A 26,674-nucleotide genomic window follows, 5' to 3' on the forward strand; every position below is an offset into this window, starting at 1 on the left:
AGTCAGGCCAGGAAAGTCTGGGTCCGCCTGGGCCCTCCCCTCTCTTTCTCCCCAAAAGACTTCTGTGCAACCACCTCCTCCAGGAAGACCTCCTAGACTACCCCCCTCCCACATCCCACTTCTACACTGTCTTCAGGCGGTGACCCAAAGGTGACTCCCAGCCTCCCTGTATGAACTGGGCTTCCACCAGCCTTTAGAGCACCTTTCTGTCAAGTAGTAAAAGGCACCCCTTAGACACTTTACTGCCACGTGCTGGAAAATCATCAAAGCAAGTACAGAAAATCTGTAAGGGAACCGTATCCCTTCTGGTGATGCCAGGCTCAGCCTCACAGCCCTCACTGCAGTCCCCAGAGTGAAGCCCCCACACAGCTAAATGCCCAGACTCTCACGCTGATACCACCGAATCCTCGGGTCAGGTCTCTGAGGCAGAGATCGCGATTCTGTTTGACAGCCAAAGGACGGAAGGCTTAAAGGCTACTCAGCCAGAGAGAGCCCAAATCCGGCTTTGAAGCCGGTGCTGTCTGACCGCAGAGCACCCTGAGGCAGCCTGGAGAGGCTTCAGGAGACGGGCTCTGGCTCACGGAGACCCACGCACGCACCCTGGATGTGGCGGATGTCGCTCCGCCCCAGCTGGGCTCGGTCCGGGCTCCGCCCGCCCCGCTCCTCGATCTTGCGCTTGAGCCTCTGGATCTCGCCCCGGAGGTCAGCGATGATGTTCGTGTACTGGGCGATGTGGTAGGAGACACTGAGCAGGTTCTGCTTCACCTGGGGAGGGGGCGGGGTACAGTCACCTGGAGGCCAGGGCCTGCCCTCGGGGATCCTCTCTTCCTCCTGGATGACAGTAATGACTTCCCCGCCTCCGACCCTGTGCTGTGCTTCGTCGCTCAGCCGTGTCTGACTCTTTGCGACCCCATGGGGCATAGCCCGCCAGGCTCCTCTGTCCATGGGAATTCTCCAGGCAAGAATACTGGAGTGGGTTGCCATGCCCTCCTCCAGGGGATCTTCCTGACCCAGGGATTGAACCCAGGTCTCCTGCATTGCAGGCGAACTCTTTACCACTTGAGCTACCCAGGAAGCCCTGCCTCTGACCCTACAACCTATCAAACTACGTCCCTCCACCAGAGGCATACTCCTAAAATTGTGCACCCCATCCCCCACCCCCGGCCTCTGAGCCACTCAACCTTCTTTGGCTCCCTACTGCTGGAAGAATGCCCTGATTCCTTCATCTGGTGTTGAAGGCCCACTGCTCTCTTTAGAGTTTCATTTGGCTCACTGCTCCATCTTCATCGGAGGAACCATTCTCCTCCCCCCACCTCCGCCGCGGACACCACCTCCTCCCTGCCTCAGGAGCCTCTATCCTTGCTGCTCTCTCCCTTCTGGAATCTCCTCTCCATCCTTCAGATTCCCTCTCACCGTCTCTAAAGAGGTCGGTGGGATCCCACTGGCCTCCCTGCTGTTGGTGTGATTGCCTGCTGTTGATAATATTCTGAACTGTCAATTCGCTCTTTTAAGGGTCTCTTCCCACCATTAAGTTCCTTAATGGAGAGAGCAGAGATAAAGCATCCAGCTCCTGAAACAGCAGCTGGAAAACTGCAGGGTTAGAATGTTCGTTCGGTTCTTAGACTCTTCACACGGGTGGGCCCAGATGACCTCATAGAGAGCCAGGATTCTAAGGCACTGACCAGAAAAGGTAAGGAAACCTTGGAAACTGGGAGGACCCAGTGCTGGTCTCAGCACTACTCCTGCCCACCCGGGAAGCCACTTAGCTCCCTTCAGCCTCCCTTTCCTCAACTATAAAATGAGGACAGAGATAGCACCTGCCTCGTCGGAGGACCACATGAGATGAACTGATAAAGGGCCCAGTAAAAGTACCCAGTGACAGTCAACACTTCTGTAACTGTCGGGGTTAGGGCCTTTGGAGGCGTAAACGTCTGAATGAGCGTCTTTTAAGATGAAAACAGGAGACTGGAAGGGGGTGGTGGGGCTGGGGGCACAGACCTTGGGGATGAGCACAGACTTTGAACAAGAGGAGGACAGGGACTTCCCTGGTGGTCTGATGGTTAAGTCTGCCTGCCAATGCAGGGCACGTGGGTTTGGTGTCTGGTCTGGGAAGATCTCACATGCCGCGGGGCCACTAAGCCCGTAAGCCACCCTTACTGAGCCCACACGCCCCAGAGCCCGTATCGCACAACAAGAGAATCCACCACAGTCACCACAACCAGAGAAAGCCCGCACAGGACGACAGCAACTAACCACGGCCAAATAAATTAGAAAAGAGAAGGGGACCCTCAGAAGCTGAGGGCTTCCTGGCAAGTAACGGTGGGCCAGAGCAGTGGTGGCTCGGTCCAGCGTGTGTGTTCGGGGGAGGCTGGGGGGTGGCAGGACCTGGAATCAGTCCAGGGGGCTTGAGTCTTGGCCCAGAAAGGTGAGTCCGGGAGGCACAGAGCAGGGGCCCCCTCACCCGGGTCTTGATGTTCTTGGCCCGGCCGGCGTAGGTCAGGGTGTTCCGGGACTCCTCGAAGGCGCTGCTCGCTGGGCTGATGTGGGCGATCATCACGGTGCGGCTGTTTCCCCCCAGGGAGTCCTGGACGGGCGGGGGCGGGCGGCGGTCAGCAGGCGGCCGCCTCCCTGGACCCTGCTCCCACTCACGATGCCTCTCTCCCACGTGCTGGTGCTGTGGACCCTCCCCGCCCCCTCCGCCGTCTCCCCACTTCTTCCCTCTCCCGGTTTCTGCTCCAAAGGTCACATTTGAAAATTTCCAGCGTCTGAGTCAGGGTCTCCCAGCTCTCCCCCTCCCCCTCTTCACACATGAGGATGAGCAAAGGCCGCCCCCTGGTTGGTTGGGACCAGAGCAGCAAGAGCTGTGAGGGGTCCTGGGCTTCTCCACCATCTCCTTGGGCCTCCCAGGTTGCCCCCTTTGCTGACGGCGGAAGGCGCCATTGTCTTGGCTGAAGTGAGGCTGGTGATGGGGTGAACTGGGCCTGTGACCACCGCCTCCCGTGCCCTGGGCTTGCCCTGCCCTCTCCAATGGAGAGATTGCGCGCGGGGCTACAGTGGCCTGGGGGCAAAGCCCTCGGGCGCGGCAGTGACTAGCTCCTTCACCTCTCTAACCCTCAGCTCCCTCGGGTTGCTAGGTGGCAGGAGCCGGCTCTCGTACCCCCAGCCTGTAGGTGCAGTGATGCTGGCGGGCTGATGCCCAGCGTTAGGTCACCTGCAGCTCCGCCATCAGCCAGCCAGACCTCTGCTGGGGTCCTACGTCCAGCACTTACTAGCGTGAGCCCCTGGGGATGTTACTTAGCTTCTCAGTGTCTCAGTTTCCTCATCTGCAAATGGAAATAATGACCCCCTAAACTCAGATACGCTGACCCGATAAAAGGAACTGCGGAGAATTCCCTGGCCATCCAGCGGTTAGGACTCCATGCTTTCACTGCTGAGGGCCCAGGGTTCAATCCCTGGTGGGGAAATTAAGATCCCACAAGTCATGCAGAATGGCTCCCTCCTCTCCAAAAAGGAACTGGGTGTGGCGGGGTGAAGCACTGCATTCGGAGCCCAGTCAGAAGTGCAAACCCCCTCCCCAGCCCCCCGGCAACAGCAGCCTCTGGGAGCCACGAGACTGTCCATCTGAACCCCCAAATGCAGATGACTCCCAGTTCCTTCAGACCCACAGCCCTGGGGCTGGTGAGGAGGGGGCGGTCAGATGCTCAGATGCAACCTCTTTTCCTCCCTGCTGTTCACAAACGGAGGCCTGCGAGTGCATACTCAATTGCTTCAGCCATGTCTGACTCTTCTCGACCCCGCGGACTGGCTCCCCTGTCCATGGGATTCTCCAGGCAAGACTACTGGGATGGATTGCCATGCCCTCCTCCAGGGGACCTTCCCAACCCAGAAATCAAACCCACGTCTCCTGCATCTCCTGCATTGCAGGCAGATTTTTTTAACCCACTGAGCCACCTGGGAAGCCCTAACATATAAGACACCCAGTTTAGATCTGAAATTTGGATAAATGAGTGAGCTTTATAAGTATGTCCCAAAGATGGCATGGGACATACATACTGATACCCAAACCGGATTTCGTTATTTATCAGTTATTTATTCACATGCAGCTGGGCATCCTGTATTTTCCTCTGCGAAGCTGGCAGCCCCGCCCCGGATGCCCAGGGCCCGGGCCTGGTGGCAGCTGGTACCTTCAGGAGGCGGGTGAGCTTGCTGTCACGATAGTTGATGTACTTGTTGGTGCCCTTGTCACTCAGCGCATTGATGCAGTTGCCCAGGGCCAGCAGCGAGCGGTTGATGTGGGCCCCCTCTTTCATGCGCTGCCCACGGTTCTGTGTCTGGGGGGGTGAGCAGCAGCTGTGAATCCCCGCCCCAGGCCATCCTGGGTTGTAAACCCCTCCCCTTCCCCCAGGGCTCTGCAAGGAAGAGACACTGAGGACCTGGTCTGCCCTCTCTCCAGGGATCACGGAGGGCATTCCCGAAGGTCAGAGAATGAGAAGGTCTCTGGACAAGCGTGGGGCTTCCTAGGTGGGCGCTAGTGGTAAAGAGCCTGCCTGGCAATGCAGGAGACACAGGAAAAGCCAGTTCGATCCCTGGGTCTAGAAGATCCTCTGGAGGCGGGCAAAGCAGCCCACTCCAGTACTCTTGCCTGGAGGATCTCATGGACAGAGGAGCCTGGCGCGCTACACTCGGTGGGGTCACAGAGTTGGACAGGACTGAAGTTACTGAGCATGCACGCTGGACAAGAGCGGGGGCAGGAGGCTCCCGAGGATGCTGAGAGCCTGGCTCTTCATCTCCCTGGGCACTGACCTGCTGGCACAGTTAAGGGCAGGGCCGAGGGCGAGATGGAGGGAGGTCTTGACTTCCCAGGCAGCTCAGCTGGGAGCCGGCACGGCCGTGGGCTCTCGGCTCTAAAGAGAGAGCCAGGCTCCAGAGGGGACAGACAGAAGTTTGTGTGTTTGCGGGGAAGGGCGTGTGAGCGTGTGTGAATTGCATGTGTACATGTGACAGTGTGTAATGTGTGTATAAGAAGGTGTGAGGAACCCCCTGGCGGTCCAGGGGCTAAGACTCCGCGCTCCCAATGCAGGGGGCCTGCGTTCCATCCCTGGTCAGGGCACCAGGTCCCACATGCCACAGCTGAGAGTTTGAATGCTGCAATTAAAGATTCCATGTGCCACAACTAAGACCCGAAGCAGCCAACACATAAATAATAAGTAAATATTAAAAGAAAAAAAAGGAAGCCTGTGCGCTAGGAAACGCATGAAGGTGTGTGTGAATGGATGTGAGATTAGGACAGGGCCAAGTCCCAGGAGGCCCTGCCCACAGCTGCCCTCGGGAGATGTCTCTGCCCAGCCTGGGACCCAGTGGCTGCGGGGCACACCCTCTCCCCGCTGGCTGCTCCCCACCCCCTTCCTCCAGGAAGCCCTCAGGCCTTTAGGGAAAGAATGTTTCTCCTACTCCACCCTGTTAAAACCAACCCCACATGTTCAAACACGAGGCCCTTGTTACTTCTCCCTTGTGCTTGAGTTTGCCTCAGTGCTAATGGTGAGATGCCCATGGATTCAGGCGACCACGAAACTTCTGAATTTGCCCACAAGAGGGGGCCTGGGCCCAGGCCTGGGTGGCAGGGCCGGGCAAATGGCTGTGGGGGTGGGGGGGAGATGAATATTGAGAAGTGGGTGGTGGGCCCTTTTCTGTCCCTGATGTGGTGGGAAGGGTCCCCTCCCAGGCTCTGTCCAGGGTCCCCCACCCCGGACATCGTCTCCCTGGGGCCCCAGCTCCTCACCGGGCCCGTTCATTCTCCTGGCTGTTTCCCCATGTCCTCTGGGACACGCTCTGTCTCCTTCCCTGGAGAGACTCTCACACTCCCAGGCCCCTTCCCACAAATAGCCCCTTGGGGGGGGGGTCTCCCTGGGGTCCCCCAGCCCAGCCCATCCTTTCTGTGACATCCCTCAGTGTCCTCCCCTCCAGAGCACCCCCCCATCCCCATCCTCCCTGAAACAGTCCCCACTCCACCCCTCGGGGAGCGGGGTGGGCCAGCCTCCCTGCCCTGCTCCCCACCCCCAAGCTCTGCGCCCAGCCCCAGGGGAGCCGGCCTCACCTGGGAGGCCCGCTCAGAGCCGGCCAGGTCGATCATGAAGAGGCGGCCCTGCCGCACCTCCTGCAGGACGTCCCTGACCCGGCTGCGCTGGCGCACGGCCACCTGGAGCACGGCGTGGGAGCGCGAGGACGTCTGGTTGGCGGCCGTGGGCTCCTGGGTCCTCTGCCGGTTCCCCCTCATCAGCAGCTGCATGATCTGGGTGGGCGGGGCAGAGCAGGGAGGCCACTCCTGGGGGCCTGTGGGGACACTCCCCAGTCCTGCCTCTGCGAGGGTGGGAGGGGGCCCAAGGCAGGGCTGGGTCAACCCCCCGTGTGCTGTGGGGGCTGAAAGGTCAGGGCCTGTCTGTCAACTAGGAGGCGGGATGCCTGTCCGGTCCCCAGGGTCAGCGTGGCCGGGGGCGTGTCGTCCAGGGTCCTCGGTGTCTGCCCCAGCTCCGGCCCAGCTGAGCCGCAGCGGCTCCCTGGTTGCAGAGCCCTGACACCTCTGGGCACCCCCCAAACACACACATGCGTGGGTTAGTGTCCTTCTCCACTGCCCGACTGGCTGCACGAGACTCGCCTCTTTGGCGTTGATGGTGGAGACCTCGGTGATTCCGGCCACCTGGATCACCCCCTTGGAGTCTTCCCTCAGCTCCAGGTACCCCAGGGCAGGGTTCAGCAGGTCCCGGATCATCTCATTGTAGATCTGATGGGACCCGGTCGGGAGGGGCAGGGGACAGACGTTAATGGGAGACCAAGAGCAGGAGGTTCAGGCAACAGCCCGGCTTTCCATCCCTCCCGAGAGCTCCGGGCTCCTCTCAGGGAAAAAAACCCCGGGTTAAGGAGACGGACCCCTTCCTTCCTATGGGGTGGGCGTAAGGGGGCTTCAGCATCCAGGGGGGAAACACTGGGCTGCCAGAGCCAACAGTACAGAAGGTACCCTCTCTCTGCAGGCCAGCCGGGCACCGAGCAGAGGATGGGACCTAACCCATGGCCAAGCCCTGGCGGTTGCTAGGCAACCCTTATGGTATCTTCAGCCAGCCTCCCCAACCGTGGCCCCCGAAGTGCATCTTGCTGGCTAAGTCAACACCATGCTGGCTGGAGCAGGTGCTGGCAGCAATGCCTCGCTGCCCCTCCTGAGCTGTCACCCAGGAGATTATCAGCTTCCAGAGGGAGCTGGGGAGGCCAGGAGCCAGATGGAGCCTAGCCTAGTGGCTCTCCCGCCGCTTCTGGCCTCTGTGGGCTCCCACCCCTGCCGATCTGCTATTGCCCAGTGATAGCACTCCCACAGGTGGGCATCGGGGGCTGTGTCAAGGTGGAGAAGACGGGCAGGTCTAAGCCTGTCCGCGTATGTAACATTCTTACCTGCACCTACATACACAGAGTGCCTGCCGGTGGCCCGGCAAAGCAAACAGGGTCAGCTCAGTCGTGTCCGACTCTGCGACCCCATGGACTGTACTCTGTCCATGGGAGTCTCCAGGCAAGAATACTGGAGTGGGTTGCCATTTCCTTCTCCAGGGCATCTTCCCAACCCCGGGATCGAACCTGGGTCTCCTGCACTGCAGGCAGATTCTTTACCATCTGAGCCACCGGGGAAGCCCAGGAGTGGGTCCAGAGGATGGCCTCTGGGAGGGTGGCTGAGGTCTGTGCTCAGTGACCTGGTTACTCGAGCAGCCAAGTGGGCAAGGCTCGGCTTTAAAGCTGCAGGGTCCTGAGTCTGAATTCCTGTTCCCTCACTTACTGTGTGACCTCTGTCTAGTTGCCTAACCTCTCTGAGCCTCTCCGAGTTTTTATAAGGTGAAGCCGACCACAGGCACATGGGCGAGAAGCAGTGATGAGCACCCCCAGGAGACTGCCCCCTGACCTGACCCCAGGGCGGTAAACCAGCCCGGTCCCGTGGACCTCCTGGCCCACGCCCACAGGACGGGGTGCACCGAGGGCTCACCTCCAAGTAGGACATGGACACCTCGTATTCCATGTCGTCGCTGGTCTCCTCGATGGCTCGGAAGAGGTCGTTGAGGGTCCGGACGTAGATGCCGGGCTCGTGGTCTGTGCCCAGCATGGTGTGGGTCTTCCCGCAGCCTGGGGCAGAGCAGGGGGGTGGGCGAGCAGGACAGGGACCGGGAGCGCGGGGGCCCCTGGCAAACCTGGGTCTGTCCTCAAGGCTGGAGCCTCCCCGGTGGCCGGGAGGTGGGGGCAGGGGGAGAAGATGGCATCCTTGGCTGGGGGTGGGGCTCTAGGTCCAAAGGGCTCTGGGAGAGGGCAGTTTCAATCCGCCACGTCCTTGATTCCTGCTCCGGCCTGGGCCAGACAAGCACCGAGGTGGAGGGTGAGGGGCTTGATCCTCGGGGGCACTCGCCCTCACCTGTGGGGCCATAGGCAAAGACGGTGGCATTGTAGCCTGAGATGACGCCTTCGATGAGGCTCTTGGTGGTGGCCTGATACACCATCTCCTGCAGGGAAGAGGAGACCCATCAGGACTCTGGGCACAGCCAGGGCAGAGCACACGGGCTCACCCTGACCCTCCACAGAGGCAGTGTCTTCCCTGGGGCACTTGGGCCCAGAGAAGTGGGGGTGGGGAGGGGGATGGATGTCTCTGCTTTGCCCCCATGGCGGGTGGGGGGGGATGCCAGCCTGCAAGAGTGCTCAGGACACCTGAGACCCTCCCCACCAACAGCTGGCTCCCGGGCCCCAGCCCAGAGGACGCCTCACACCTGCTCCTTGGAGCGTCCGCAGATGGGTGAGACGGGGGGTCCCTGAGAGGGTGTCAGCTTCCCCGAGCCACCCCTCCCAGCACCAGAAGGGCTTCGGGCACCTTCCTGCGGCTCCCCTGGGGCCACCTGTGGGGACTGCTGTGTGGGTCCCCGTGGAGGGTGGCATTTGTGTGCTGACCGCGGGGTGTCCACGCAGAAGGCTCTGTATGTACTATGCAGGCTCACACACACGTGTGCATGTGGGGATGCAGCAGGGAGACAGTGAGTGATGGAGGGACGCCTGGGGCTTGGTCCCGGGGTCTCCTAAGGGCTCCCTCCCAGGTTGGTCAGAGGGCAGAGAAGGGATTCTGTGTGTCCCCAGGCCCAGGTGCCCCCTCACCTGGGTGGCAGTGAAGTCAAAGGCCACGTCGAACAGGTAGGACTTCTCCCGGGAGCGGTGCGCCCGTAGGATGTCATCAGGATCCTCCATTGGATCCATAAGAACCACCATCTGCAAAGGTCCCGAGGGGAGGCCAGCAGTCACCCGGGAGCCCCAGGCCCACCCCGATGTCCACAATGACCACTGACCTCACCCCGACTCAGGCCATGGGAAGGAGTGGGAGGGGCCGAATGAGACTCGGTGTCCGGGAGCGCCAGGGTCAAGGTCAACCGAGTCCCAACAGAGGACAAGACGCTGAGCGGACGGGCTACCCTGGGACCACCCCACGGTCTCAGAGCTCCCTTCCGGGGTCAGCAGGGAAGTCAGGGCTAGTGACGGCCCGAAGAGAGCCTGAGAGGGGACAAGGCGTGAGGGCGGCCACCGGGGGAGCAGACAGAGGCGGCTGACTTGGGAGCCCGGTCCAGCATCCTGGACTCAGGAGATGTATAGGGGTCCCTCTGGGTGCACTCCCATCCAGCACCAGGATGCAGGAGCCCCCAGTGCTGGGAGGACCGCAGCTTTGGGGCTCCCACCAGGCTCCTCCCAGTAGGTAGACACCAGTGCTCACTGCACCTAAACTGGTCTAAGACCACTCCCTTCCCCCAGGTCCCAGCAGGGCCCTCCTCTGAAATCTTCAGTGGAGGGAGGAAGGAAGAGGTAAGACAGCTTCCTAGGAGGCCGGAGCCCGGGACCCTCCCGCAGAGGTCTTAACCAGTCAGGTGGGATTCCAGGGGAGCCACGAGAGGGGACGCCCCAGACAGGCTGGGCTGGGGCTCTGTGCATGGAAAGGAGGAGGCCACTGCCCCGGGCCCCCTCACAGCCTGCTAAAGGCTGGGCAGCCACAGTGAGCTGAGTGCAGGGCGCTGGGGCCTGCAGTGTACCTGGGGAGCACAGATGTCTCTGGCCACCTCCTCCGGGCTTCAGCCCCAGGGCCGTGCAAGCCTCTCCCAGGATCCAGTTCCTGGCTCGGGCCCTAATGCCAGCAGCAGGAGCCCTGATCAAGTGTCAGACCCAAATGAAGAAATACCTGCCCACAAGTCCGCGGGTGTGGGCCCCAGAGGCATGCAAGGGAACCCGACCAGCTACACGACCCTCACCCTTGGTGTCAGGGCTCCTGGGCACAGCGGCAGCACCAGCGGCCCGAGGGGCACCCTCCGGGGCCTTCAGTGCAGGGGAGGGTGAGCAGCCTGCACCGATGCCCATCATCCACTGATCACCTTCAGATGACCTCTGGGCACCGCCAAGTTCACGGGCACCGTGGGCCCTTGCTTCCTTTGACATCCAGCCTCCTGAGTCAGGACATTGTCAGCACGGCTGCCATGAGCCCCTCTTAAAAGAGGGCTTTGTCTGGGGCTCCATCTGTCTGGACCCCAGCCCTCACCCCACTCTCCAGAGCATCATCACCCCCTTCCCTGTCCACTCGGGCACACAATGGAGCCCTTGTGCCCCTCGGCCAGGTGAACCGGAGCTGAGCTGCGGAGGGCTGGGGTGAGGGCCGGTGCTCGGGGCTGCCACCGAGGCAGTACGGGGAGTTCAGGCTGAGTGACCACAACTGCTGGGCACCTCGCACGTAACCCAGTCATTAAGTGATACCCCTGGGTCAGAGAGAGATGTGATTTCCTGCCTGACATTCGGAGTACAGTGGGGAACAGACCATTTTAATAACAAGCGCTGGGCTCCAGGAGGTAGGCAGAGTGTAGAGAAGGGGCACGTGATCCAGCTTTTCCACTACAGGAGGGCTTCCTGGAAGAGGAGGTACCAGCACTGTGTTGTTTTGTTTTTAAATAAGATATTTAATATAGTTCCCTATGCTAATATACAGTAAATCCCTGTTGCTTGGTGGTTTAGTTGCTAAGTTGTGTTCAACTCTTGCAACCCCATGGACTGGAGCCCACCAGGCTCCTCTGTCCATGGAATTCTCCAGGCAAGGATACTGGAGTGGGTTACCATTCCCTTCTCCAGGGACTCTTCCCAACCCAGGGATCGAACTCGGGTCTCCAGCATTGCAGGCAGATTCTTTACTGACTGAGCCACCAGGAAGCCCTTGTTGCATATCTACTTTATTTTTTAAAAATTTCTGGCATGCCATGAAGCAAGCAGGATCTCAGTCCCCCAGTCAGGGATCGAACCTGTGCCCCCCTCACTGGAAGGGCAGAGTCTTAACCACTGGACCACCAGGGAAGTTCCAGCACCAGGTCTTAAAGGACGAGTAAGAACTGGCGGAGGAATGGGAGGTGGGAAAGCAAACAAGGGGACATCACCAGCAAGACCGTGATGTGAGAGGCAGGCTGTGGGCCGGTGGCCTCAGCTCAGAATCACCAGCAGCTCTCGTGAGAAAGGCAGGGTTGGGACGAGAGCTCAGGAACTTTCCCTCCTCTTCTCACTGCCAGGAATCCCGCGAGCACAGACCCAAGATGGCCACAGAAGGAGACGTGGGGGCCCCTCTGTGAGCACGTTGCCCCCCAAAGCAGCTCCTGTACATCCTAAAAGTCACCCAGACTGGCACCGGGCATCGGCCCAGGGAACGTTTTCTGTTTTCTGGCCACACACACCTCGTGGCATCTGGAACTTCCCCTCCCAGGGATTGAACCCATGCCCCTCTGCAGTGGAAACACAAGAGCCCTAATCACTAGACCACCCGGGAAGCCCCCAGGGAATACTTTCTAAAGAAAGCTGCATTGGGGCCATGTGCAGTGCTAAATGCTTTGCACACTGTCTCCTTTTCTCCGACAACTTAGAGCGGGCCCTCATTATCGCAGGATTGTAATGAGGAGTCAGATTGGTACCCAAGGCCGCACTGCCAAGTACAGAGCTCGCTGGATTCAAAGCTACTGGGTTCCAGAACCCAGGCTCCTAACCAGACCTCCCGTCCCCGCCTCTGGACCAGCAGCGGCTTGGCTGGGGGGATGCTCCTCTGTTTGGTTGAGCTATGCTCCTCCCCCCGACCAGATTTAAATGTTGAAGTCCAACTCCCCAGCCCCTCCCAATGTGACCTTATTTGGAAATAAAGTTGTTGCAGATGTAATCAGTTGAGTGAGGATGTGGTCCTTTTATAAGGTGGTGGTGTCCTTATAAAAGGGGGCTAATCCAAAAAAAAGAGAAAAAAAATAATAAAAGGGGGATATTAGGACACAGACACATGTGGAAGGAAGGAGATCCAACCAGTCCACCTCAAAGGAAATCAGTCCTGAATATTCATTGGAAGGACTGATGCTGAAGTTGAAACTCCAATAGTTTGCCCACCTGATACAAAGAGCTAACTCCTTAGAAAAGATGCTGATGCTGGGAAAGATTGAAGGCAGGAGGAGAAGGGGACGGCAGAGGATGAGATGGCTGGATGGCATCACCGACTCAATGGATATGAGCTTGCGGGAACTCCGGGAGTTGGTGATGGACAGGGAGGCCTGGCGTGCTGCAGTCCAAGGGGTCACAAAGAGTTGGACACGACTGAGTGACTGAACAACTCAGTGGTATTTCGGTCCAGCAGCCTTGGAAATGGATACATCACTCCCCCGCCCCCCTGCCCCAAGGCAGGGCCCTCCCTCATCCCGGAGGTGGCCAGCCCAGCCTGGGAGTGTCCTTTCACAAAATCTCTGAGTCTTAAGTGTCCATGTTCAACCTGTAGCAAGCTGGATACCTGCTCTGGGAGGTTTCAAGGGGGATGTTGACCACACAAGATGCACAGGCTCCCCCCCACCCCACACTGGCAGGGGGTCGGGTGGGAGGCGCGGCTGGGGCAGGGCCCTGTCTCCGCTCATCCCGGCCCCCTGACTCCGCAGAGGCCCTGGCTTGCCTTCTTCCTGCCCTCAACGCCCCACATCCAGACCTGTTCTTGAGTCAAAGCCAGATGTGATCTTTGCACAGTTCTAGATTTGGGCCAGGGAACCCAAGATCCACTGGGGAGCTAGGGGGGCCTGAGACTCAGGGGAGGGGGTTGTCATCGGTAGATGGGGCCACAGAAGGGACCAGGCTCCTCCCCAGCATCTCCCAGGTGAGAAATACCAGGAGCAAAGTGTGTGGGGACTTCTTCCTGCTGAGCAGCGCTAAGCTGTGGGGCTTTGAGCAGCTGAGCAGCTCTAACCGCGTCTTTCTGGCCTCTGGATGGCTCAGGGTTTTGCAGTCTTGGTGCTACTGACGCTTTGGGCTGGACCATTTGGAGCGGGAGTTGTCCCGGGCCTTGTAGGATGGTTGGCAGCAGCCCTCTGGCATTGGAGGCCACAGTACTGCCTCCTCCCGCGGTGACAGTGTTCCATGTCCCCTTGGGAGCAAAATCACCCCCGCTTGGAAACCGTCGTTCCCCCTCAAGCCACCAAACGGGCAGCGAAGTTCTCTGAGGGAGGGAAGGATGTGCAATTTGGGTTCAGGCTCCAGATGCTGGGTGACCCCGGGAAGACTGCACCACCTCTCTGGGCCTCACATTCACCCCGGCCGGAAGTCAGGGAGGACCCACAGGGCCGTCGCCTTGAGAGAAGAAATCATGCCCTCACCCCTCGCCTGCTCGGGAAGCCCCAGCAGAGAACAGGAATGTGGGGGGGGCGCCCAGCTCAGGAGACGTCATTTTCCATCCAGGTGGCTCAGCTCACCGCTCCTTTATTCTCGGGTTATAAACCAGAGACAGCAAAGCAAAAGCCGGATTCCTGCTGGATGTCACCTCTGTAAGATTGCTTCTGGATTTGTGTTTGTTTTTTCTTTAAGAAGGAAAATTTGTGGCTGGTCAAATTTCTAGCTGTACCATCCTGTGGGTACTCAAGGAAGGAGATTTTGGTCCCAGGAAGGGTGTTACAGGGCCCTGGCAGCCCTGAGGCTAGATGAAAAAAGATCAGAATGCTGAGCTCATAAAGCCACCGAGGTCCAGCCAACTGCTTAGAACAGAGCCACATCTGGCTGGTATCCTAGCCAGGTCCCCACCTTCCTGCAAGACTCTGAGGACCCGGGTAAGCAGACGCGTGACTGACATGGTCCAAGGCTGCCTTTCTCATGGGTCTGCAGGTCCCTTCATCGTCTTCCTGGGAGCCTCTGAAATGCAGATTCCCAGCACTGCCCAGAATCACTGAACAAGAATCTCCAGGGAACGGGGCCCACAGATCGGCCTTTTTAACCATCGCCCTTGTGACTCAGCAGTAAAGAAGCCGCCTGCCAATGCAGGAGATGTGAGTTCAATCCCTGGGTTGGGAAGATCCCCTGGAGAAGGACATGGTAACCCATTCCAGTATCCTTGCCTGGAGAATCCCATGGACAGAGGAGCCTGGCAGGCTACAATCCACGGTGTCCCAAAGAGTCAGAGATGGCTGAACACAACAATACAATGCACAACTTGCCGTGTACCCAGTCAGGCGCTAAGCGTAAACATTCTTGCTTCCTGGCGGCATTATTCGTAACAGTCAAAAGGTAGGAAACGACCCAAATGTCCATCAACCGAGAAGTGGTCAATGGAACCCAGAGGAGTGTGGAGTAGCAGGGAACACCATCCAGCCACGGAAAGGAATGACACTCTGACCCAGGCAACAACATGGATGAACCCTGAAAACATTATGCTCAGTGAAACAAGTCTGACACGAAGGACCACAGATTGCAGGATCCCGTTTCCATGAACTGTCCAGAGCAGGACAATCTATAGAGATGGAAGGTGGTTGTCTGCGGCCGGGAGGGGGCTGGGGAGATGTGAGGCGGTGTGGCTAAGGGCAGAGGGAAAGGCTCCCCGAATCCCCTCCCAGGTCACCCTCCACCAGGCTCAGCCCTCCAGGACCACAAAGCCGGAAGCACCCAGGCGGTCGGTGTGCAGGGAGCCTCTGCCCCTGGGGCAGGGAGCAGACTGAAGACGCCCTGGCTCCCGAACAACACCCACCATTCTGGGCTCAGCATCTGTCACCTTATCCTTTATTTATCTTTCACAATAGCCTCACCCTCACAGGATCGCTCTAATCCTCTCAACAGCAGAGCAGGTTATTAACATCCTGCCTTCTGATGGGAAAACAGAGGCCAGGAAGCCCCCATCCCCTGAGATAGGACCCCCAGGGGCACCAGGGGGTTGACAGTTGGGCTTTGAGCAGCCAAGGCTAATTACGGGATTATGCACACGGGCAGGTGACTTAAATCCTGCAGATAAACAGGTCTGGGAGGCTGGAGGGAGGGGCAGCAGGCTGTGGGCTTGTGGGGCGGTGGGGGTGGGGTGGGGAGAAGGAAGCTCTTTGTTCTAGAGCTTCTTTTCCCAGCCTCAGGACTCCTGGGTCCCACCGGGTCCGGCTGCCTGCCCCTACTTTACAGTCATCAGGGGCGCTCCCTGAAGGGTCTGGCATGGGGTCTAGTCCCAGCCCCAGATGCTAGGAGACTGAGCGCCTACTGGACTCTCCCATGAACATATATGTGTGGCAGTGACCAACTCGGGACCACCAGAGAGAAAGGCCTGAAGCCAGAAGCGGGTGGGCAGGAGGCGGGCCAGGGTCTCACCTATCTCCAGGGCTTGAAACCATCCTGACTGTCAGCCCTTGAGATAAACTAACATCTCTTAAACCCTGACCGTGCGCCAGGCACTGGGTAAGCACTGGGCGTCCAGGAACCCACGGAGATGTCCACGTATGCATACTAAATCGCTTCGGTTGTCTCAGACTCTTTGCGAACCTACAGACTGTTGCCTGCCAGGCTCCTCTGACCATGGGATGCTAGATAAGAATATTGGAGTGGGTTGCCAAGCCCTCTTCCAGGGGATCTTCCCGACCCAGGGCTCGAACCTGCGTCTCTTACATCTCCTGCTTTGGCAGGCGAGTTCTTTACCACTAGCGCACCTGGGAAGCCCTGGAGACATCTAAGAAGGCATTATATTGACAGCACTATGAGGACGGTCCTGAATCAACCGGGGGTCGGGGGTGGGGCAGGTAAGACCACAGGCATCCGAACCTCCTCTTTACCGATCCAAACCCTGCTCCAGCTTCCTCAGAATGCAGGCACCGGCCTCTGGTCCGCAGCGGACACCCTGCCCTGTCCGTGTCCACCTCTGCAAAGCCAGGGGAACACGGACTCCCTCAGCCCCAGCAGAATGACCCCCAGTTCCAAGCAAGGCTGTCCTGGGACCCCCTCACGCCAGCGGGTGACAGACGCCTCGGTCCACCTCTCCCCGCTAGGACCACCGACTGGCGGGCTTTGACAGCACCACCTCCCTGCTGACCACCAAGGGCCGGGCTTCAGTAGTGACCTCGGGGTTGCTTCCCACCCCCCGGCCCGAGCAAGGGGGCAAGTAACTCCTCCATCACAGGGGGGAGAAAGAGCCCAGAAGCCCAGAAGCCCAGGACAGACCAGGCTGGGAGCCCCGCTGTGGGGCTGGGTTGTGAGCAAGGGCCATAAGCAAGGGGGCAATGGAAGCCGCTGGGTAAAGGGCGGGTCTGCTTCCCGGGCAGAAGTCTCTGTAGCGGACGCGGGGCATTGTGCAGGCTGCCCGGGGCCAGCGGCACCTTTGCTGGGAAGCAACTCCATGGCCATGTTGTGCTGGGGTTGCTCCCACGCTCATCCTGCCAGTCACCGGGCTCCAGACCTCAGGAAGGAGGAGCTGAGCAGCTGGCCCATCAGTGAGGCTGGTGGAGCCTGCAGTGTGGAGCCCTCTCGGGGTCAGTCATGCAGGCCTGGGGGGCCAGGGCCATAGACGGGCCCTAGGGGTCAGCAGAGAGCGACGGAGTCCAGGGTGCAGCGCCTGGCCAGACTGGGAGGTTGCCCTTTTCTTAAATTTTGGCCTCGAGGCATGTGGGGTCTTACTTCCCCAACCAGGGATTGAACTCACGCCCCTTGCATTGGAAGGTAAAGTCTTAACCCCTGGACCGCCAGAGAAGTCCCCCATTTTGCTTCTTGGACTCGTGTGTCTTCACCTCCTGCCGGCCAGGGTCTTACTGGTCGGAGGAACAGAGCACTTGAGCGGTGGCCGGTGTTTGAGAGGCGCCAGCCTGCCATGTGCTGTGACTTCTCCCAAACTGCAGGCCAGGCAAGTGCATCCTTGTTTTATCTCAGTTCCCTGACCAGAGGTCAAACTCCCACGCAGGGGAAGTGTGGTGTCTTAACCACCGGCCCATCAGGGAAGTTGCAGGCAGTGCACCTTTGAACCCGGAGGGGAGAGAAGATGCTGGGGGCAGAAGCCTAGCCTTCTTCTCCTGCAGGGCCCGGAGTCCGTGTTGAGAGCCCTGGGCCCACGCTGCTCAGACCACCCTCTGTACGTCTAAGCCAACAAAGGAGTGGGCCCGTCGGCGCTGCCCAGCCCAGGACCTTCTCATAGGCGCAGCCCAGCCTCCCTCTCCACTGGCAGGGACAGAAAGGAGCCAGTGTTTGCCGTGTGTGGGCACACAATGGGCTGTGCCCTGGACCAGAGCGTTTCCATCAGCATCGGTTAATATCTCTCAGCCCCCACTCCGGCTGGGAGCCAGGAGCAGTGCAGAGAGATAGCATCTTTGTCCCGGATAGCCCGGGGGACAAGCGGGACAAACAGGGAGTGGCCTTGCCAGGAAGGAGGGGTCTCTTCTGGAGTTCCCTGGCCCTTCACGGACAGCCCCTCTCATCAGCCAGTCGAGCAACCCTGGGCACTTTCTCTGACTGATGCAGTAAGTCCCCTACACTGAACCTTCAAGGTGCGAACATTCAAAGATGCTAAGGCGCACCTGGTTCCGGCAAGGAACTGGAGCCTGTTCCATCAGCGTCAGGCGTGCAAGACGCCGCAGCCTGCCCTCCGCCTCCTTCTGCTGACGACCCCTCAGCTCCAGCGTCTCCCGCCTCCTCGCCCCCTCCGGCCAGTAACTCCTCTTGCTTGTTCACGCCTCGCCAGCCCCTGTGCCAACGGCTGTCCTGCACTACTGTCCTTTTCAAGGTTCTGTACCATGTAAAATGAAAAATGCTTTCTTTATTTTTTGTGTTTGTTTTTAAATATATTATTTGGGTGAAAAGCATTATAAACCTATTACAGTGCAGTACTACCTAGCCAATGGTGTTAACTGGGTACCTAACCGTGAACTTCCAGATGTTCAAGCTGGTTTTAGAAAAGGTAGAGGAACCAGAGATCAAATTGCCAACAACTGCTGGATCATCAAAAAAGCAAGAGTTCCAGAAAAACATCTATTTCTGCTTTACTGACTATGCCAAACCTTTTGACTGTGTGGATCACAATAAACTGTGGAAAATTCTGAGAGATGGGCATACCAGACCGCTTGACCTGCCTCTTGAGAAACCTATATGCAGGTCAGGAAGCAACAGTTAGAACTGGACATGGAACAACAGACTGGTTCCAAATAGGAAAAGGAGTACGTCAAGGCTGTATATTGTCACCCTGCTTATTTAACTTATATGCAGAGTACATCATGAGAAACGCTGGGCTGGAAGAAGCACAAGCTGGAATCAAGATTGCCGGGAGAAATATAAATAACCTCAGATACCACCTTTCTGGCAGAAAGTGAAGAACAACTAAAACGCCTCTTGATGAAAGTGAAAGAGGAGAGTGAAAAAGTTGGCTTAAAGCTCAACATTCAGAAAACTAAGATCATGGCATCTGGTCCCATCACCTCATGGGAAATAGATGGGGAAACAGTAGAAGCAGTGTCAGACTTTATTTTTTTGGGCTCCAAAATCACTGCAGATGGTGATTGCAGCCATGAAATTAAAAGAGGCTTACTCCTTGGAAGGAAAGTTATGACCAACCTAGATAGCATATTAAAAAGCACAGACATTACTTTGCCAACAAAGGTCCGTCTAGGCTATAGTTTTTCCAGTGGTCATGTATGGATGTGAGAGTTGGACTGTGAAGATAGCTAAGCGCCTAAAAATTGATGCTTTTGAACTGTGGTATTGGAGAAGGCTCTGGAGAGTCCCTTGGACTGCAAGGAGATCCAACCAGTTCATCCTAAAGGAGATCAGTCCTGGGTGTTCATTGGACGGACTGATGCTGAAGCTGAAACTCCAATACTTTGGCCACCTCATGGGAAGAGTTGACTCATTGGAAAAGACCCTGATGCTGGGAAGGATTGGGGGCAGGAGGAGAAGGGGACGACAGAGGATGAGATGGCTGGATGGCATCACAGACTCAATGCGCATGAGTTTGAGTAAACTCCGGGAGTTGGTGATGGACAGGAGGCCTGGCATGCTGCGATTCATGGGGTCGCAAAGAGTTGGACACGACTGAGCGACTGAACTGAACTGAACTGAGGCTAACTTTGTCGGACTTACGCACAAAGTGGACTTACGAACGTGCTCTCGGATGGAACTCCTTAGTAGGGAGGGAACTTATAGTAGATGATGTGTGTGTTAGTTGCTCAATCGTGTCCAACTCTTTGCAATCCCATGGACTAGTAGCCCATCAGGCTCCTCTCTCCATGGAATGTTCCAGGCAAGAATACTGGAGTGGGTAGCCATTCCCTTCTCCAGGGGATCTTCCCAACTCAGGGACCGAACCCCGGGTCTCTCCTGCATTGCAGGCAGATCCTTTATCATCTGAGCCATCAGGGAAGCCCTGCAGATGATAATTCACAGCTATTAAATGCCCACTGCATACCAGCACCTGGGGAAGCACTGCGCACATATTAGCTCCCAAAGACTCTTTAGAGAAGGCATTGTGGTTACTGTCCTCAGTTACAGAGGAGGCAACTGAGGCTTCTGGAAGCATCCTGGCCAAGGCCACACAGCTGGTAAGTGGCAGAACCTACCCTGCTTGACTGTTGTGTGCGCACATCCTGCCCCCGCTGGGCTTTTAGGTGGGGTCTTCCCAGCCTCCCCCTGCTTTCCCTGAGGTCTTTGAGGAAGGCTACCCTTTTCCAAGGGGGAAGAGAGAAAGAGAAATCAGGAGGCCGGAGCCACCCAGTTCTGCCACGCCCACAGCTCGTCAGGGCTGAAGGAAGCAGCTGCGGCGGGCACCTGCCTCCTGGAACCCCAGAGGCAGGCCGGCAGCTCATGCTGTGTTGCCCGCCTGTGGTCTTATCATGGCCGTCAGGCTTCCTGAGGTCAGGATTCCAGAGTCAAGGGCAGCAAGTGCTCACTTTGCGTCTCTCTCTGCACCACGCGGGGCCTCCCTGATTCCTCTGACCGCTCCCCCAGCACACTCTGCTGCCTTGATGAGCCCTGGCGCTCGGGAGAGGCCAGCAGCAGCAGCCACAGAGCGGAGGCAAGTGGCCACTTTCAGGGTCCCCATAGGCTAGAGCAGCATGATGCTTCTACCCAGGCACCAAGACTGCCCTTGCTGCCCTCACCACGGTGCCCACCCCCAGCCCATGCTTGGATCCTCAACTGCCTACCCCAAAAGCATCCTGGCTGGAACTTTCTTGCTGGTCCAGTGGTTAAAAGTCTGCCTTGCAATGCAGGGGACACAGGTTTGATCCCTGGCTGGGGAACTAAGATCCCACGGGCTTTACAACAACTCAGCCCGCGCGGTACACCTGCTGAGCCCTGGGGCCACGCCCAGAGAGAAGTCCGCGCTCTACAGTGACGATCCCACACACAACTAAGACCCGATGCAGCCAAAAATAAAAAAAATTTTTTTTTAAAAAACTGATTAAGGATTGAAATGTCAAAAATAAAACCTTCCTTTAAACAAACAAACAAACAAAAACCACCCTGGCTACAGGGGACAGTGTGGCTCCTGCCCGCACCTCCAGCCTCCTCCCCCTCCTCTCACCCCTTTCTCCCTCCAGCCTGAGCCACGCTGGCCTTTTCTAAGTTACCCAGGCGCATCACCACCCCCTCTCACCACAGGGCCTTTGCACACACAAGTCCCTCTGGCTGAAGTTTCTCCCTTCAGCACACTCGTAAAGAACTCCCCTTCATCCCTCATGTTTCAGCTCAAGCATCCTTTCTCAGGGAAGTCCTCCCTGACTCCGGGACAAGCTCAAGTTCCCTCTTACTCCCATAGCACCACGCATTTCTTTGCAGCCCTTGCTGGCCACAAACTCATGTGTTTCATTACAAGAAAGCCATGAAAGGAGGGCAGGGTCTTTTCTGCTCACCGTGGTTTCCTGGCTGCTAGTACTACCCCGGTGTGTTGTGGGTACTTGATAAATATTTATTGTCTCTTGTGTAAATGGAGGTGGAGCTTGCCCTGCCCAGCTCATAATAATGACAGGAAGACCAAGAGAGCAAACAGACATCCGAAGACTCTGCAAGCCATGAACAGTCTGGTGACCCTAGGAACACACGCTCTATGGGTAGCAGATCCATTAAGGTGGGGAAGTTAAGTCATGAGTACATGGAAGGTGTGTGAATTTTTTCAGGGCTGGAATGGAGGGCTCAGCTCACTTCCCCCTGGACCAGGGAAGCTTTTAGCTCTCTTTAGCTTTAGCTTTAGCTAAAGCTTTAGCTCCCTAGATCATTCTAGGGAGGCTTCCTGGAAGAAGGATGGTGGTTTCCTTGATGATGCAATCAATAGTACAGCCAGGAGTTGGGAGGGTAGAGGAGGGGTCCTTCCTGCCTCCACCAGCTGAGTACGTGCCTGCCCCCAGTGGGTGAGAGCAGACCCCTGCCCCGCTCTGCAGCTCCCGGCCACAGCCCCCACGTACCTGCTCATCCACTTTGTGGGCGATGAGGGTGGCTCCTTCTTCCAGCTCCGCCACGCTGATGGGCCGGACCCGGAGCGCCACCTGGGAGGGAAGGTCAGACCCCCGGGATTAGATGCAGAGGGCTGTGCCTGACCCCGAGAGAAGGATGAGAGGACCCCAGGATCCTTTCCTCGGATAAGCCCTGTGGGTTCCTCTTTGATCAGCCAAAGCCCGGCTCATCTTAAGGAAAACTCGGTGGTTCAAGGCGACCATCCAGGATGAGGGCCCCAGGTCCACAGCACGCGGGCTGTGTCTGTGTCTGCGAATTTCCTAGGAGCCTGTGCCCCAGAGGAGAGCCCAGAGGAGACAGCTCTCTGTTCCTCCCGGCTGCATCAGTCACACGCCCGAATTAAGCACCTGCAGCTCCCCTGGGCTTTGAACTTGGAGCCCTTGGCACCAGGGCAGCCTGTCTGTGCGTCTGTGAGTGACGCGCTGCACGTGGCGGCTGGGTGGTGGGATGGAGGCCCAGGGAACCTCCCCTCCTCGTACTGACTCCATCCCTACCCGAGGACGGCACCATCAAGGGCTCCCTCCTCGCTCGGTCCTCCGGCCAGAGAGAGATGGTGGGTCCCCATCCTGGGCGTGGGTCCCCCCAAAAGAAGGGGGAGCTGTTTATTCTTCTGATAAAGGGGAAACACCTGTTGGGCAGGTGGGTATAACTAGCCACCCTCAGGCCCGGTAAGAACCCTTCACTCTCAGAGGCACTGCAGGGTCAGAGTGCCCTCCTGCCTCCTCAGTCAAACTCCACGGATGGGAGGGGCGGCCCCTGCATCCACACCTGCCAAGGCAAGCCATTTGCAAAGAGGCAATTCTAAACTGCCAGACAGGATGTTCCAGAGCCCTGGGCTTGCTGGGGGGCCTGAGGCGGAGGTGCATCTTCGAAGCAGCGAGCCCGCCCTACCTAGACAGGCAGGAATCTCTGGGGTTGCCTTATCCTCCGGTTACCTCACCACCTACCTGCTGGTGGTGGAGGGGCTTCCCCAGATCTCAGAAGTTAGGGGCTGGGAGGGCGCATCTGCCTTGGGGTCACTGAGTCTCCCCCACCCCCATCACTCTGACCTGGCCCTGTTGATAATCAAATCTGTCTTTGTCTCTTAGCTGCTTCTTGGACCCCCATTCACACCCCCTCCTCTGCCCCAGTCCCCAGGGCCTGGGGGGCCGTCTTGGTGGCTTCCAGCACTTCTCTGGAATATTTAGAGTCCTGACATGGACAGCCACTCAATAACCACCCCCCTCAATCCTGTGCCCACTCCTCTGACACGTGGGGACTCTTGCCCACCTATGGTCCCCCAAATCCTCTAACCTCTTGACCCCACCAGTCCTGGGTACCCTGGTTCACCGGGAAACCTCCACTTTCCTTCTCCAGGAAGATGGGTCAGGTGCCCCCTGCCCCTGTCTCTTCTGGATCAGAGAGCAGTCTGGCGGGAGGGTGTCCCCTGGTGGGAAGGTGTAAAGTGGGGTGGGACTGAAGCCTGGCCAACTTCTCAGGTCTTAGCAGGGTGGCCAGGATGCCTTCCTTCTTGATATCCACGACTTGGCAAAGTTGCTCTGGACCGTCGCAGTTCCTGGTCTTAAGTGTCCTCTTAGTGGAAACACCCCTGCCGCCGGCAGGGTCTGGGTTCTGGGGGCCGGGGATGGGTCGAGGAGGAGGAGGAGGCTGACCAGGTCTCACCATGAGTTGCTGGTCCTTGGAGTCCCCGCTGTCCTTCATGCCTGCGGCGGGCGGAAGGGCTCAGGCCGAGATCGCGGGCATGGCCGAGCCGCACGCCCACCGCCGCCGGGCCCGCGCGGCCGCTGCCTGACAACCCGAAACCAACAAGGCGCGCGCGGCCGAGGGCGCGGACCGGGCCGGGCGGGGCCAGGGGGCGGGCAGGGGCGGGCCCGGACGGCGACCCGCCCCCCTCGGGCTGCGAACGGGAGGTGGCCGCCTCCGCCCCTTTCTCGGGGAGCGTCGCCCTGGGCGACCCCCGGGCCCTCGGCGCGGCTCTGCGTCCGCCCCGTGGGCGCCCGCGCTCCCTGCCTTCCGCCTGCTCGAGCCACGCGCATCCGCTGCCCCGTCCGCCTGTCCGTCCGTCCGACTCTCAGCGTCTCCCGGGCGGCAGCGGGCAGCATCATGTTTCCATGGGCGCTGCGGGCACCGTGGCTGAGGCTCGTGTCACTGGCGCGGTGTCCCCACCGAATGTCCAGTGACAGCGAGTGAGGAGAATGCCTGGGCTGCCCGCCCGCGCACGTGCAGGGGAATGCCTGTATCACTTGCGTTGTGTCCAGTTAACAGGCCCTGATGGGTAAACCCAGCGTCTAGGCCAAGATGGGTGGTGGGTCTGTGTGCCTTCTGGCTCCCTGCCTGCTCTAAGACCCCCAGTGTTGCTGATGAGTCGCTAAGTCCTGTCGGACTGTTTTGCAACCCCATGGACTGTAGCCCGCCAGGCTCCTCTGTCCCTGAAATTTTTCAAGCAAAAGTACTGGAGTGGGTTGCCAGTCCCTTCTCCAGGAGATCTTCCCGGCCCAGGGATCGAACCTGTGTCCACTGGCATCTCCTGCATTGCAGGCGGATTCTTTACCCCTGAGCCACCAGGGAAGCCCGAGACACCATTCTGCGCAAGAAAGTGCAGGTTGAACGCTGTCGTCCCCATCCTCGGTGGGAACAACGGCGATTACCTGCAGGGAGCACAGTGGAAAGACTCCTGGCCTCAGGAGGCCCCGGGAAAACAGGATTCTGGTCCCACCTCACATCCAACCTGCTGAACCAGCTGGAGCCAAGGGTTCCTGTCCCCTCTGGGCCTTAGTTTCCTGGGTAAGGGTGGAGCTCCACCCACGTCTGATGGAAGAAGCCCCCCTCTTTCCTCTTGTCTCCTGGAGTTGAGCCTGGCAGCCACCCCCCACCCCCTACCACAAAGACTGGGCGAGGGGCGTCCAGCGAGGTTCATTCCCCCTTTAAGGAGCTGGGTTAGGAAGAGCCACTCACCCCCCGGGACTGTCTCAGACGGCCTGGCGCACACCCAGAGCATGACGCCAGCCTGTGCTCTGGGGCTGGCTTCCCTGGCTGCCCCCGAGGAGCTTGTGTTAGCTGCAGTTATTAATAGACAGTGTCAGGAGCCTGCCCGTGGCCTTGGAGTTGATAAATAGATAAACCAAGGGTAGCCTGGTGGAAACCAAACACTCCTGCAGGGGCTCCCAGGGTTTCGTCCCGTTCTCTGGCCCAGGCTGCTCCCGGGACTGCGCACAGAAGTTGGCTGGTTTGCAAGTGGGCGAGCGGCGCTGAGAAGCAGGTACGTTTGAAGATGGATCATCTGGATCAAAAACACTTTCCAGGGAATTCCCTGTTGGTCCATAGCAGACTCTGTTCATTGCTGAGGGCCAGGTTCAATCCCCGGTTGGGGAACAAAGAGTGTGGCAAGGGTAAAAAAAACAAAAGGAAGATCCAAAATGTGTTGAAAGAGAAAAAAAAAACAACACTCTAGGCTTGCATTTCAGACTCCTAAGTCTTATCTGTTTGGATCAGTACAAGAGGCCTCTAATTAATTACACTATAGCAATTTTTCTCTCTTTTCTGTTCCTCCTCATGCATAAATCCCACCCAGGATGGCCCATGCTGGTCAAAATAAGAGGAGCTTCTAAGCAGGCAGTCCCAGCCCGTCTTACTTGCATCCTGACTCATCACAAAGTCCTCTCTATTCCCAGACATTCCCGGCTTGACTCTGGTGTTTCTGTCAGCGACACTGCTGTCCCTGAGAGCCCTGCACCTCTGAGTCATCTTTGATTTCCCCTTTCCTCTCATCCTCTCCATTCGTTTTCTTTCTTTACGTAAATATGTATTTTAAAATGCATTTATTTTTGGCTGTGCTTGGTCTTCATTGCTTTGCGCGGGCTTTCTTTAGTTGCTTCAAGCGGGGGACATCCTTCGTTGCAGTGCTCAGGTTTCTTCTCTTGTCAAGGGGCACAGACGCCAGGCACAGAGGCTCCAGTCGTTGCGGCCCATGGGCTTGGTGGTCGCGGTTCGTGGGCTCTAGACACCAGCTCAGTAGCTGTGATGCCTGGGCTTAGTTGCTCCACAGCATGTGGGATCTTCCCGGACCAGGGATAGAACCCGTGTCCCCTGCATTGGCAGGCAGATTCTTATCCACTGTACAACCAGGGAAGTCCTCTTCTCTTTCAACTACACCATGTGGCATGCGGGATCTTAGTCCCCTGACCAGGAATCAAGCCTGGGCCCTTGGCAGTGGAAGCACCAAAGCCTAACCCAAACTGTACTCTGATCCTGGCGGTTCTGCTTCGGCAAGTGCGTCTCCTCCTCGCCATCTCCTGGCCACACGGCCTGGGCTCCAGCTTTTACCTCTTCTCACCTGGACGGCATCACGGCCTCCTGGGCCCCCTGCCTGCTCTCTCCCCCACTTTGCAAAGCTGACAGAGAACAGGCCCACGTGGGTTCCTAGCAGCCCCCCTTGGCCTCCCCTGGGCCAATGCCATCTCAGGGGCCTCTGGACCCTGGGGGAGCACTTGGTTTCTAACAAAGGGCAAGGAGATCCTTCTTCAGAGTCCTGCCCTGGGGCCCACAGAACCCAGTTGCCCCGGAGAAGGGTACGTGGGGCCGTGACTCCCCCGTAGCACCCAGGGCTGCCACAGTGGCAGCTGCGTGTCATTGGTCAGCGGCATCGTAATCGATCAGGTCGGCAGAGAGGAACACGGGTCCGGGAGGGAGCAGACTCTCCCCCGGGTGTGCATGGACCCCGGGGTGTGGGGCCCTTAACTGCCATGGACACACCAGTCCAGCCACTGCTTCTGCCACTCTCCCGTCCTGCTTGGATGGGTCCCCACACCCAGGGCCTGTCATCCACATTCCATGCCCACGTGCCAGGTCTTTCCAGCGGTGTCTGGGTCCCTTGTGATGCATCATGGTTTTGTCTTGCTCCCCGTCGGGGAAGACC

The 26,674-nt window shown here is 58.3% G+C and overlaps 1 protein-coding gene across 3 annotated transcripts in view; it reads right to left on the reverse strand.

Annotated features, from left to right (window-relative positions):
* The window catches only part of KIF19 (kinesin family member 19), a 29,779-nt gene extending 6,206 nt beyond the window's left edge, over positions 1 to 23,573 (reverse strand). For 2 of the 3 annotated variants that reach the window (XM_043905634.1, XM_043905632.1), the window contains exons 1-11: positions 23,422 to 23,573; positions 21,711 to 21,791; positions 9,166 to 9,276; positions 8,438 to 8,525; positions 8,018 to 8,154; positions 6,653 to 6,778; positions 6,095 to 6,289; positions 4,185 to 4,331; positions 2,386 to 2,584; positions 1,414 to 1,472; positions 600 to 765 (exon numbers count right to left, since the gene is read on the reverse strand). In XM_043905634.1, coding sequence (XP_043761569.1) covers positions 600 to 765; positions 1,414 to 1,472; positions 2,386 to 2,584; positions 4,185 to 4,331; positions 6,095 to 6,289; positions 6,653 to 6,778; positions 8,018 to 8,154; positions 8,438 to 8,525; positions 9,166 to 9,276; positions 21,711 to 21,791; positions 23,422 to 23,460 — 1,348 coding nt within the window. In that variant the 5' untranslated portion in view covers positions 23,461 to 23,573. The remainder of the gene's footprint in view (positions 1 to 599; positions 766 to 1,413; positions 1,473 to 2,385; positions 2,585 to 4,184; positions 4,332 to 6,094; positions 6,290 to 6,652; positions 6,779 to 8,017; positions 8,155 to 8,437; positions 8,526 to 9,165; positions 9,277 to 21,710; positions 21,792 to 23,421) is intronic. The other variant, XM_043905633.1, reaches the window with a different exon arrangement.
* Between the last annotated feature and the right edge of the window lie 3,101 nt (positions 23,574 to 26,674).

Source organism: Cervus elaphus, chromosome 5, assembly GCF_910594005.1.
Source record: "Cervus elaphus chromosome 5, mCerEla1.1, whole genome shotgun sequence".
In the NCBI taxonomy this organism is placed as follows: Eukaryota; Metazoa; Chordata; class Mammalia; order Artiodactyla; family Cervidae; genus Cervus; species Cervus elaphus.